Raw genomic sequence first — 12377 nt, 5'->3', positions numbered from 1 at the left:
CGTTTGGCGGGCCGGATCCTGGCCCACGGGCCATATGCTGGACAACCCTGATGTAAAAGATCCCAAGGCACTATTTCAAAGAAGAGGAGGGGAATTATCCCTGGTGTTCTGGCCAATATTTATCCCTCAATCAACAACACAAAAACAGATTATCTGGTCATTATCACATTGCTGCTTGTGGCAGTTTGTTGTATGTATACTGGCTGCCGCGTTTTCTGCAATACAACAGTAACTACATTTCAAAAAGTACTTCATTGGTTGTAAAGCGCTTTGAGATGTCTGGTGGTCATGAAAGGTGCTATATAAATTCAAGTTCTGATGAAAGGTCACTCAGACCTGAAACGTTAACTCTGTTTTTCTCTCCACAGATGATGCCTGACCTGCTGAATATTTCTAGTATTTCCTATTTTTGTTTGATTTCTAGCATCTGCATCATTTTGCTTTTGTATATAAATTCAAGTGTTTATTTCTTGGGGCGAGAAATTCATCTGCGTATTGCCACTTCTAGTGGTGCTGTGAAGCCCTACCTGATGTTTTCGTGCATGTGAAGCACCACTGGCTGCTTCTGTGTGGCATAACTGAACTGGAGTGGTGCATGCAGATACACTTCACAAAGGGGATAGTTTTACCACCTCCTTCACAATAACCTGGAGCCTCAAACCAGGGCAAGGAAGACCTTCCCATTGGCTGTGAAGATCACCATTGTTCTCACATTCTACAGCACAGGATCCTTCCAGGCAGGAGCAAGTGACATTAACTCAGTGTTGCAGTTCACTGTGCATAGAAGCATCAGGAAGGTGACAGAAGAGTGAATTTTTTTCCATTGATCTTTATTGAGTGATGTTGGCCAAGGGGACTTTGTGATGAGGAATCTGAAATTGATGTACTGTTAGGGAATGGTGGGTTCATGTTTGGGGTGGGGAAGTTCATTTCAACTGAAACAAGGTCTCACAATGCAGTCCCTCTCACTCTGTCCAGTTGAAGTTCTGGTCAATGTGGTCTCCTTCCTTCCTCCTCCTCCTTCACCTCTTCCCAAGAGGAGGTGGCTGGGCCCTCACCATAAACAAAGGAACAGGAATAGCCTGTATGCCCTGTTCAGCACTGAGATCTGCAGCCACGATGACAGCAGTCTGTGCTTGGATGGTAGCAACAAAGAATCTCAAGACCTCTATCTGAGCTTCTACTGCAACACTGAGACATAGGGCACCAGCAGACACTCTATTATGGGTTGGTCTGCAGGTGCTGCCATGTAGGTGCTCACCACTTCCACAATGAAAAATACAGACTCCAAGCTCTGCACTATGCCCTGTGCAACGGTGGGGCCAGATTCCTCCTTGCTCCTAGTCTGTGACTCCAGGCTATCTGATAGGCCTATCAATGCACCAAGCATCTTGGTGTACATCGTCATCAGTGCTTTCGTGTAGTCTGCTTCAACGAGGTCCTCACCTGAGTCCCCTGCAGTAGAACTGGTGTGCGACCTTGCCCTCCAGGGAGTTCGCACATGAGCTGAACCTTCCCCCTGTCTAGGCTGCAGCCCACGAATGACTGGTGACTCACCATGTGCAGATTGCGACTCTATACGAGCCTCCAAGGTATTTACAATGCCTGTATCTGAGCTGGTAGCTGCGAATGTAAGGTCAAGTGACAGTGCTTTTTCCTCAAAGGTCTGCTCTTCCTCTTGCCATTTCCACCTGATGCTGTAGTGGCTGACCAGGTGGCAGTTCTTGACTATCTGAAAGCACAAAGCATAAGGGGAGGGCAGGGGGTGCTGGGGAGGAAAGCACGAGCTCCACCAACTGCAGTTTCCATTTCATGGTACCTTTCAGGATGAGGATGAGGAGTGAGTGGAGAATGTGGAAAAGGCAGCAACTTACCATCATCTTGGATGGCCTCGACAGCACTGGGTGCCACTGACGCTGTGGCATTGGTGCTGATAATTCCATGCAGGCTGTCCTTCAGGGCGCTAAGAGGATGCATGCATGCTAGTCCTCCGCCAGTCTCTTGTGCCACCTTTTCCTGCAAGAGAATGGGAAGAAGGTCAGCGACTATGTGTCAATGTGGTTGGGTGATGTGCCTGCCATAGCTGAATAGCTGTAGGTTTGCAGAGGTGTGTAGAGCTGGCATGATTGGAAGATGTGTGTGGATAAGATGTAGTATAAGGACGTTACTGCCCTGGTGGAAACATGTTCTCCTTCCAGGCTTCCACCTCAATAACTAGTGCATCCAGGGCAGTATCACTGAAGCAGGGAACCTTTTCCTTCACCTGGTGTGCCATCCTCCTTCTCGTTCAGTGCCACAATATGATTATCTAGCAGCCTGCAATGATTGATTATAGGGACCGTGTCTTTTAAAAGGCATATGTTTTCTTCACGTCAGAGGACGCCAGCAGCACAATGGAGTCCAGGGCAGTGTGGAAGTCACTCTTGGCCATGCTATAATCAGGGAAGTGAGGGGTATACGAATTTTATGTGCTGCCAATCTCGTTTCCAAAGGGGATGGGCAAGTCATGAATAGTGGCCCCCACGTTATGCAAACAAATTTCAAGCCCTATCTTTATGTAACCTGTTCTCATCATTTAAGCATTTAGCCCTGGTATCATGCCAGTGAATGTGTGTTGTAACTTCTCTAAGACCAATATATCTTTCACGAGATAAAAGCAGTAAATGCTGGAAATACACAGCAGGTCAGGCAGCATCTGTGGAGAGAAAGAGTTAACTTTTCAGGTCAGTGAATATTCATCAGATCTTTCTGGAGGTTCAATGTCCAAAACTGAAGGCAATGCTTCGGGTCTGATCAAGATCCTGTACAACTGAAGCAGCACTTCTTGATTTTTGAATTCTAGCCCCCATGAGATAAAGATCAAGGGCTAAAAGTTGGATAAGGCTTGTTAACGGGTATGGGAATTTGCTGAGGCCTGAGGGAGTGGCAGTGCCTCTAAAGTACATGAATCTACTGTCCTCTCTCAGGATGACAGCATTTGTGCTCTCACCACTGACACTCCACCAGTGCCCCTGCTATTGGTTGTCAGCCAGCCCAGACAGCTGCCGTCCATGGTGAGGTGGTACAGCTTGAAGCCAAGTCCTCAAGTTCCAGAGCTACTCGAGAGCATTCTGCAAATCTATCTGCAGTCTCCCCCATTGAAAGTCAGCAGCCTTCCTTTCACCAGCCTTGCTGCAGCCATTTGGGCTAGCGCTGCGAGTAGGCCAGATAAAGGCACCCCCAAGACAGTATTACGGCTAGGTAAGGAGGGGGTCTCAGGCTCCCCTCTTGCCCCTTCCTCTTATTTGACCTTCTTCTTTGGGCCTCCTGATCTCGAGAGACAATGGATACGCGCCTGGAGGTGGTCAGTGGTTTGTGAAGCAGCGCCTGGAGTGGCTATAAAGGCCAATTCTAGAGTGACAGGCTTTTCCACAGGTGCTGCAGAGAAATTTGTTTGTCGGGGCTGTTGCACAGTTGGCTCTCCCCTTGCGGCTCTGTCTTTTTTCCTGCCAACTACTGTCTCTTCGACTCGCCACATTTTAGCCCCGTCTTTATGGCTGCCCGCCAGCTCTGGCGAACGCTGGCAACTGACTCCCACGACTTGTGATCAATGTCACAGGATTTCATGTCGCGTTTGCAGACGTCTTTATAGTGGAGACATGGACGGCCGGTGGGTCTGATACCAGTGGCGAGCTCGCTGTACAATGTGTCTTTGGGGATCCTGCCATCTTCCATGCGGCTCACATGGCCAAGCCATCTCAAGCGCCGCTGACTCAGTAGTGTGTACAAGCTGGGGATGTTGGCCACCTCGAGGACTTCTGTGTTGGAGATACGGTCCTGCCACCTGATGCCAAGTATTCTCCGGAGGCAGCTAAGATGGAATGAATTGAGACGTCGCTCTTGGCTGACATACGTTGTCCAGGCCTCGCTGCCATAGAGCAAGGTACTGAGGACACAGGCCTGATACACTCGGACTTTTGTGTTCCGTGTCAGTGCGCCATTTTCCCACACTCTCTTGGCCAGTCTGGACATAGCAGTGGAAGCCTTTCCCATGCGCTTGTTGATTTCTGCATCTAGAGACAGGTTACTGGTGATAGTTGAGCCTAGGTAGGTGAACTCTTGAACCACTTCCAGAGCGTGGTTGCCAATATTGATGGATGGAGCATTTCTGACATCCTGCCCCATGATGTTTGTTTTCTTGAGGCTGATGGTTAGGCCAAATTCATTGCAGGCAGCCGCAAACCTGTCGATGAGACTCTGCAGGCACTCTTCAGTGTGAGATGTTAAAGCAGCATCGTCAGCAAAGAGGAGTTCCCTGATGAGGACTTTCCGTACTTTGGACTTCGCTCTTAGACGGGCAAGGTTGAACAACCTGCCCTCTGATTTGTGTGGAGGAAAATTCCTTCTTCAGAGGACTTGAACGCATGTGAAAGCAGCAGGGAGAAGAAAATCCCAAAAAGTGTGGGTGCGAGAACACAGCCCTGTTTCACGCCACTCAGGAAAGGAAAGGGCTCTGAGGAGGAGCCACCATGTTGAATTGTGCCTTTCATATTGTCATGGAATGAGGTGATGATACTTAGTAGCTTTGGTGGGCATCCAATCTTTTCTAGTAGTCTGAAGAGACCACGTCTGCTGACGAAGTCAAAGGCTTTGGTGAGATCAATGAAAGCAATGTAGAGGGGCATCTGTTGTTCACGGCATTTCTCCTGTATCTGACGAAGGGAGAACAGCATGTCAACGGTCGATCTCTCTGCACGAAAGCCACACTGTGCCTCAGGGTAGACGCGCTCGGCCAGCTTCTGGAGCCTGTTCAGAGCGACTCGAGCAAAGACTTTCCCCACTATGCTGAGCAGGGAGATTCCACGGTAGTTGTTGCAGTCACCGCAGTCACCTTTGTTTTTATAGAGGGTGATGATATTGGCATCGCGCATGTCCTGGGGTACTGCTCCCTTGTCCCAGCCCGTCTCAGGCTCCCCTCTTGCCCCTTCCTCTTATTTGACCACAACAGGGTTTATTCCTTTTTCATCAGTGGCTGTGCTTACCACCTCTGTGAGTGTTTTACCTTTTTCCTTTACTGTGATCGTGAAAGAACCAATCAGACAGGTTTTCTTGAGTTTAAACAAGAGGTAAGTTTATTTTACTTAACACTTTAACCCGATTTAAAAAATACTAGAAATACGCTACACATTCACATGAGGATCACACACACACACAAATAGATTACAGGAGGGAAAATAAATTTGGTGGTTGGATTAAAGTCCAGAGTAAATGGAACTTAAATACAGCCTGTAAAGTGGATGATCCAGTAGTCCTTGTCTGAAGCTGTATTCTTGGAGTTCTTGGTTGGTCAAAGTGCATCTTGGCTGGTTTGCTTTGCTCAGAGTTTTCCTGAAGGCAGAATTGGTAGTTCATTCTCTTCCTCTGGTTGTAGGCTGTCGCGGTGTGTAGGCTTGGTGGGCCCCCCAGTTGCAGACGTTTTTTTTCCTTGATGTTTTCTGGGGAGAATGAAACATAGAAAATAGGAGCAGGAGTAGGCCATTCGGCCCTTCGAGCCTGCTCCGCCATTCATTATGATCATGGCTGATCCTCCAACTTAGTAGCCTGTTCCCACTTTCGTCCCATACCCTTTGATCCCTTTAGACCCAAGAGCTATATCTAACTCCTTCTTGAAAACATACAATGTTTTGGCCTCAACTGCTTTCTGTGGTAGCGAATTCCACAGGCTCACCACTCTCTGGGTGAAGAAATTTCTCCTCATCTCTGTCCTGAAAGGTTTACCCTGTATCCTTAGACTATGACCCCTGGTTCTGGACTCCCCCACCATCGGGAACATCCTTCCTGCATCTACCCTGTCAAGTCCTGCTAGAATTCTATAGGTTTCAATGAGATCCCCCCTCACTCTTCTGAACTCCAACGAATATAATCCTAACCAACTCAATCTCTCCTCATACGTCAGTCCCGCCATCCCAGGAATCAGTCTGGTAAGCCTTCTCTGCACTCTCTCTATAGCAAGAACATACTTCCTCAGATAAGGAGACCAAAACTGCACACAATATTCCAGGTGTCGCCTCACCAAGGCCCTGTATAATTGCAGCAAGACATCCCTGCTCCTGTACTCGAATCTTTTCGCTATGGAGGCCAACATACCATTTGCCTTTTTTAAGTGAAAAGAGAGGGAGAGAGAGAGGACTCAGCCTTCTTTGTTGCTGTACTCTCAGTTACTCCTTGTTTCTTCTCTGTGTAACAAAACCTGCTTCCAATGAGGTTTTTCTGAAATCTTCTAATGAAGTTCAAGGTTCTACATGCCCCAGGGTGTCCATTAACACTTGGAGGGGGTTGTCTCTTTCAAAGTCAATGGGTGGGGATGGCTTTTACTGTTGTGCTAATGAAGCCATTCGAGGTAATTCAATCACTTAGAGCAAACCATTGTCCTGGCTGGGCTTCTTGTTCGACTTTTTGTCTCCAGTCTAATCTCCTGGTATTTCAGATGTAAATGGCAGTGGCCATCTTTACTGCTAGTTTTTTTTAAAGTTACTTGTAGGGTTTTTTTTCATTAAAAGTCTATAGGAAAGTTTCCAACTGATGAAATTAATATGTCCTATTTGCATATATGACAACAGGCACTAAGGGAAAGCACAAGGTTGAATAGTTGAGTATTGTATATATTATCGGAATTGTTGTTGGAAGATGTTGGTATGGAATGGTTACTTTATGGTGTCTTTTATTTTTGTATTAATAGCAGGAAGATGCTGTGATGGTCTGCAACAATAGGATGGTAGGGTAGTGAAGTGTGGAGCAATGGTGATCTGGGAATTCTTTTTAGGGGAACTGGAGTCTGATGAGTCACCCATGGACAACTCGTCTGGAGTGATGATGTGCTAGATACCACCTCCCTTCCTCCTCCTTCTCCTTTTCTTTCTGAGATGGTTGGTAAAGCCCTGGTGGCAAGTGCTGCACCCCCTTGATGTCCAGGTTGTGGAGGATTGGGACACACTCCAGTGAAAGCATAGAGGGAGAGAGGAATCAGTGCTGAGAGGCGTGCATATATAGTGAAGTAATGTCACAGGACAAGGAGTCACGTTGCCTGCGTTCACTGTTTTTTAAGGAGACCAATGGGGAATTTAAAAGAGCAGCAGCAGAGAGAGAGACCAGCAGGGAGGGTATTGTTTCAAATTAGGAGATGGGAAATTAAAAATATTAAAATTAGAAATAGTGTAACAGTAAATGTTATAATAAGAGGTACTAATTAAAATTGACAGTTTAAACTGGGATCTAAATTGATTGTTTAATAAGGGAATAGAGGGACTTTTTTGAGATCATGGCTGGGCTGCTGCGACCTGTTGCTTGCAATTCCACACCATGTGGAACCTTCAGGACACTTCCTGTGTCTTGGGCGATCACGTGTGTAGGAAGTGTGTCCAGCTGCTCAGGATTTCTGGGCTTGAGGGGAAGCTGGAATCACTGTGGAGCATCAGGGAGAAGAAGAGTTTCCTGGATCATATGTTCCAGGAGGTGGCCACCCCACAGGCAGTAGGAGTTCAGGATAGTAGGTGGGTGGCCATCTGGAAGAGTAGGAAGAGGCAGAAAGTGCAGGTGTCTTAGGGGTGTGTACCACTCTCAAACTGGGACTCAGCTTTGGAGACTGCTGGGAGCGGTGATACCTTGAAGGAGTGCAGTCCAAGCCATGGCTCCAATGGCTTGGACTGCAGGAGGGAGCAACAAAATGCAGAAATGCTGTTGTTATAGGTGATTCCATAGTCAGGGGGATAAATAGACATTCCTGTAACCATTATCGTTGACCCCGAGCTTCCGGTTGCTTGCCATTTCAACACTCCCCCCTGCTCTCATGCTCACATCTCTGTCCTGGGAGTGCTGCAGTGTTCCAGCGAACATCAATGCAAGCTCGAGGAACAGCATCTCATTTACCGATTAGGCACACTACAGCCTGCCGGACTGAACATTGAGTTCAATAATTTCAGAGCATGACGGGCCCCCCATTTTACTTTTATTTTTAGTTATTTTTTCTTTTTCCTTTTTAAATTTTTTTTTGTGTTTATTTTATTTTATTTCATCTTAGTTTTTTTCAGTTTGCTTACCCACTGTTTTTTTTCATGTTTGTACTTGCGGCTGTTCAATTTTCAGTCCATTAACACCCTTTCTGTACTAATGCTTTGTCTTTAAACACACCATTAACATATCTTTGCTCCATGACCTTCTGGTCAGCTATTCTGTGACCTTATCCTATCTACACCTTCTCCTTTGTTATCTCTTGCCCCACCCCCACTTTACTTGCTTATAACCTTTTACATTTCTAATATTTACCAGTTCTGAAGAAGGGTCACTGACCTGAAACGTTAACTCTGCTTCTCTCTCCAAAGATGCTGCCAGACCTGCTGAGTGTTTCCAGCATTTCTTGCTTTTATTTCAGATTTCTAGCATCTGCAGTATTTTGCTTTTAATTTTAAGTTGAAGAGTAGAACCTCAAAGGTAGTAATCTCTGGATTACTCCCAGTGCCATGCCCCAGCAAGAGTAGAAACAGAGAGATAGGGAGGATCAATGCGTGGCTTGAAGCACGGTGCAGGAGGGAGGGCTTCAGATTCTTGAAGCATTGGGACCTGTTCTGTGGCAGAAGGCACCTATTCAAAAGGGATGGGTTGCACCTCCACAGTACTGGGACCAATATCCTCGCTGGGAGGTTCACTAGTGTGGTTGGGGTGGGTTTAAACTAAATTAGCAGGGGGATGGGCACCGGCATATGTAAGTATGCAAGAGGAATAAGTTGCATAATGTGAGAGTGTTAGACTGTATTAGAGAAGGGAGTAGTTCCATATTGGATGGGAGCGGACTGAAGGACTACAAGGAATGCAAAACAGGATTACAATGCATGTGTGTAAACGCACAAAGTGTGGTGAAAGGTTGGTGAGCTACAAGCACAAATAGTACGGGAATATGATGTAGTAGCAATAACGGAAACGTGACTAAAAATGGTGAGGCTTAATATAAAAAACATTCAGAAAAGATGGAGAAGGAAAAAAGGGAGGTGGGGTGGGAGTACCGATTAGGGAAGACATTGTAGTGTTGGAAAGGGAGGATGTCCTTGAGGGGGCAAGGACAGACTCCATTTGGCTGGAGTTGAGAAGCAAAAAGGGTGCGATCACGCTACTTAGGGGTATTCTATAGGCCTTCAAACAGTGAGAGAGAGATGGAGGTGCAAATCTGCAGGGAAATCACAGAGATGTGCAGGAACTATAGAGTGGTGATACTGGGGGACTTTAATTCTAGAGTAAAGGGTAGGGAGAGGGAGGAATTTCTGACATTGTTCAGGAGAACATCCTTGATCAGTATGTGCTCAGCCGAACTAGAAAAAAGGCATTGCTGGATCTGGTGCTGGGAAATGAAGTGGGCATTTGGACCAAGTGTCTGTCGAGGAGCACTTGGGTAGGAGTGATCATCATATCATAAGGTTTAGATTCGTAATGCAGAAAAGCATGGAATGAAATAAGGTACACCATCTAAATTGGAAGAAATGAGAAGGGTAAAATGGAGCCACAGACTGACAGGAAGAGCTGTCAGTCTCTTGGGTTATGGGTTATCTTTAAGGAAGGAATGTTTCAGGTACAGGCTAGGTATATTCCAACATGGGCGAAAAGTAAAAGAACCAAAAACAGGGCTCCTTGGATGATGAGGGAGAGAGAGATTATGATGAAACAAACAGTGGTTTGCACCGCAGCCTCACAGCTCCAGCGACCCGGGCTCAGTTCTGGGTACTGCCTGTGTGGAGTTTGCAAGTTCTCCCTGTGACAGCGTGGGTTTCCGTCGGTTGCTCCGGTTTCCTCCCACAGCCAAAGACTTGCAGGTTGATAGATAAATTGGCCATTGTAAATTGCCCCTAGTGTAGGTAGGTGGTAGGAGAATGGTGGGTATGTGGTAGGGAATATGGGATTAATGTAGGATTAGTATAAATGGGTGGTTGTTGGTCAGCACAGACTCAGTGGGATGAAGGGCCTGTTTCAGTGCTGTATCTCGAAACAAATCAATAAAAAATAGGGAGTATGATGCATGTCAGGTGAATTCTTCAACTGAGAACCAGGCCATACACAATAAGTTGAAAGGGGAGGTGAAGAGGACAATAAGACTGGCAGAGAGAGAATATGAGAATAGAATGGCAGTCAACATAAAAGTGAACACAAAAATCTTCCACTGACATGTAAATAGTAAGTGGGTAGGTAGTACGAGGTGAAGTGGAGCCTATTAGGGACAAAGAGGTTAATATATGCTTCGAGGCACAGGGCAAGGCTAATATAATTAATGAGTACTTTGTATCAGTGTTCACGAATGAAGTGGCATCTGACAAAATATTGGTAGAAGCAGACAGAGTAGAGGCAATCGATAGGGTAAAAACTGAGAAGTGGGAGGTACTAAAAAGGCTGACTACGCTTAGGGTAGATAAGCCACCTGGTCCAGATGGCTTGCATTCCAGGTTGCTCATGGAAACGGGGATGGAGATAGGCTTGCAATCTTCTCTGGATACAGGGTGCACAGCCAGAGGTCATGGTCCACGTTGGTACCAATGACATAGGTAGAAAGAGGGATGAGGTCCTGCAAAAAGGATTTACAGAGCTTGGCAGCAGATTAAAAAGTAGGACCTCAAAGGTTGTAATCTCTGGGTTTCTTCCAGTGCCATGGGCTAGTAAGTATATGAATAGGAGGTGAGAGCAGATGAATGCATGGTTGGGGAGATGGTGCAGGAGGGAGGGCTTTAGATTCTTGGATCACTGGGCCTGTTTCTGGTGAAGGTGGGATCTGTATAAGCTGGACAGGTTGCACCTGAACCAGAACGGGACCAGCATCCTTGCTTTGAGGTTTGCTAGTGCTGTTTGGGGGGGGGGGGGGGGGGGGTTTAAACTAATTTGGCAGGGGGATGGGATACAGAGTGGAAGCACAGTAGGGGATGTTGTACATTCAAATGAAGCGAAGTCAGTCCAGAGGACAAAGTAAATGTTAAGGCTCAGGCACATAATGCAAGGCTGGATTGTATCTATTTTAATGCAAGGAGTCTTACTAGTAAGGCAGATGAATTGAGGGCATTGATTAACACAGGGGAATATGATATTATTGCTATTACTGAGACATGGTTGAGGGAAGGGCAGGATTGGCAGCTTAATATCCCAGGGTATAGAATCTTCAGACATGAGAGGGGAGGGGGTAAAAGAGGAGGTGGCATTGCATTGTTGATTAAAGACACAATTACTGCAGTAAGGAGGGATGATATCCTAGAAGGTTCCTCTAATGAGGCCATTTGGGTAGAACCTAAAAACAAAAAGGGGGCTATTACTTGGCTGGGTGTTTACTACACCCAGGTTGATAGGTAAATTGGCCATTATAAATTGCCCCTAGTGTAGGTAGGTGGTAGGAGAATGGTGGGGATGTGGTAGGGAATATGGGATCAATGCAGGATTAGTATAAATGGGTGGTTATTGGTCAGCCCAGACTCGGTGGGTCGAAGGGCCTGTATCTCTAAATAAATAAATAAATAAATAAATACAGGCCTCCAAACAGTCAGATAGTGGTAGAGGAGCAGATATGTAGGCAAATCTCAGAGAGGTGCAAAAATAATAGGGTAATAATAGTAGGGGATTTCAACTTCCCCTATTTAGAGGGGATAATATTAGTGCAAAAAGCTTAAAGGGGGCGGAATTCTTCAAGTGCATTCAGGAGAGCTTTTTGAGCCAGCACGTAGAGAGTCCTACAAGAGGAGGGGCAGTACTGGACATAATCCTAGGGAATGAAGCCAGACAAGTGGTAAAAGTGGCAGTGGGGGCGCATTTCGGGGATAGTGACCATAACTCTGTACGATTTAAGGTAGTTATGGAAAAGGACATAGAGGGACCAGAAATAAGAGTACTGAATTGGGGAAGGCAGATTTCAATATGATAAAACAGGATCTGGCCAAAGTGAACTGGGAGCAACTTCTTATCGGAAAGTCTACATCAGACCAGTGGGAGTCATTTAGAAGAGAAATTGTGAGGGTTCAGATGCAGCATGTTCCTGTAAAGTTGAAGAGTAGGACCAAAAGGTCAAGGGAACCCTGGATCTCAATGGATATAGAGTATTGGATAAGGAAAAAAAGGGTATATGGCAGATTCAGAGTGCTGAAAACAGTGGAGGTCCCAGAGGAGTAGAGAAAGTGTAGGGGAGTACTTAAAAAAGTAATTAGGAGAGCGAAGAGGGGGCATGAAAAATCACTGGCAGACAAGATAAAAGAAAATCCCAAGGCATTTTATAAGTATGTTAGGGGCAAGAGGATAACCAGGGAAAAAAATGGGACCCATTAGGGATCAAAGAGGCAATCTGTGTGTGGAGCCGGAGGACATAGGTGAGGTTTTCATAGAATCAT

General features: G+C 46.1%; 1 protein-coding gene across 6 annotated transcripts in view; it reads right to left on the bottom strand.

Moving 5' to 3' along the window:
* The window catches only part of mak (male germ cell-associated kinase), a 417670-nt gene that overhangs the window by 40075 nt on the left and 365218 nt on the right, over window positions 1–12377 (bottom strand). The window contains exon 13 of one of the 6 annotated variants that reach the window (XM_068058398.1): window positions 5139–5474. The exons of 4 other annotated variants lie outside the window; for them this stretch is intronic. In XM_068058398.1, the coding sequence (XP_067914499.1) occupies window positions 5200–5474 (275 nt within the window). In that variant the 3' untranslated portion in view covers window positions 5139–5199. Of the gene's footprint in view, window positions 1–5138; window positions 5533–12377 lie in introns of those variants that run through there. One more of the 6 variants, XM_068058417.1, reaches the window with a different exon arrangement.

Source organism: Heterodontus francisci, chromosome 2, assembly GCF_036365525.1.
Source record: "Heterodontus francisci isolate sHetFra1 chromosome 2, sHetFra1.hap1, whole genome shotgun sequence".
Classification (NCBI taxonomy): domain Eukaryota; kingdom Metazoa; phylum Chordata; class Chondrichthyes; order Heterodontiformes; family Heterodontidae; genus Heterodontus; species Heterodontus francisci.
This window is presented reverse-complemented; position numbering and strand designations above follow the sequence as displayed.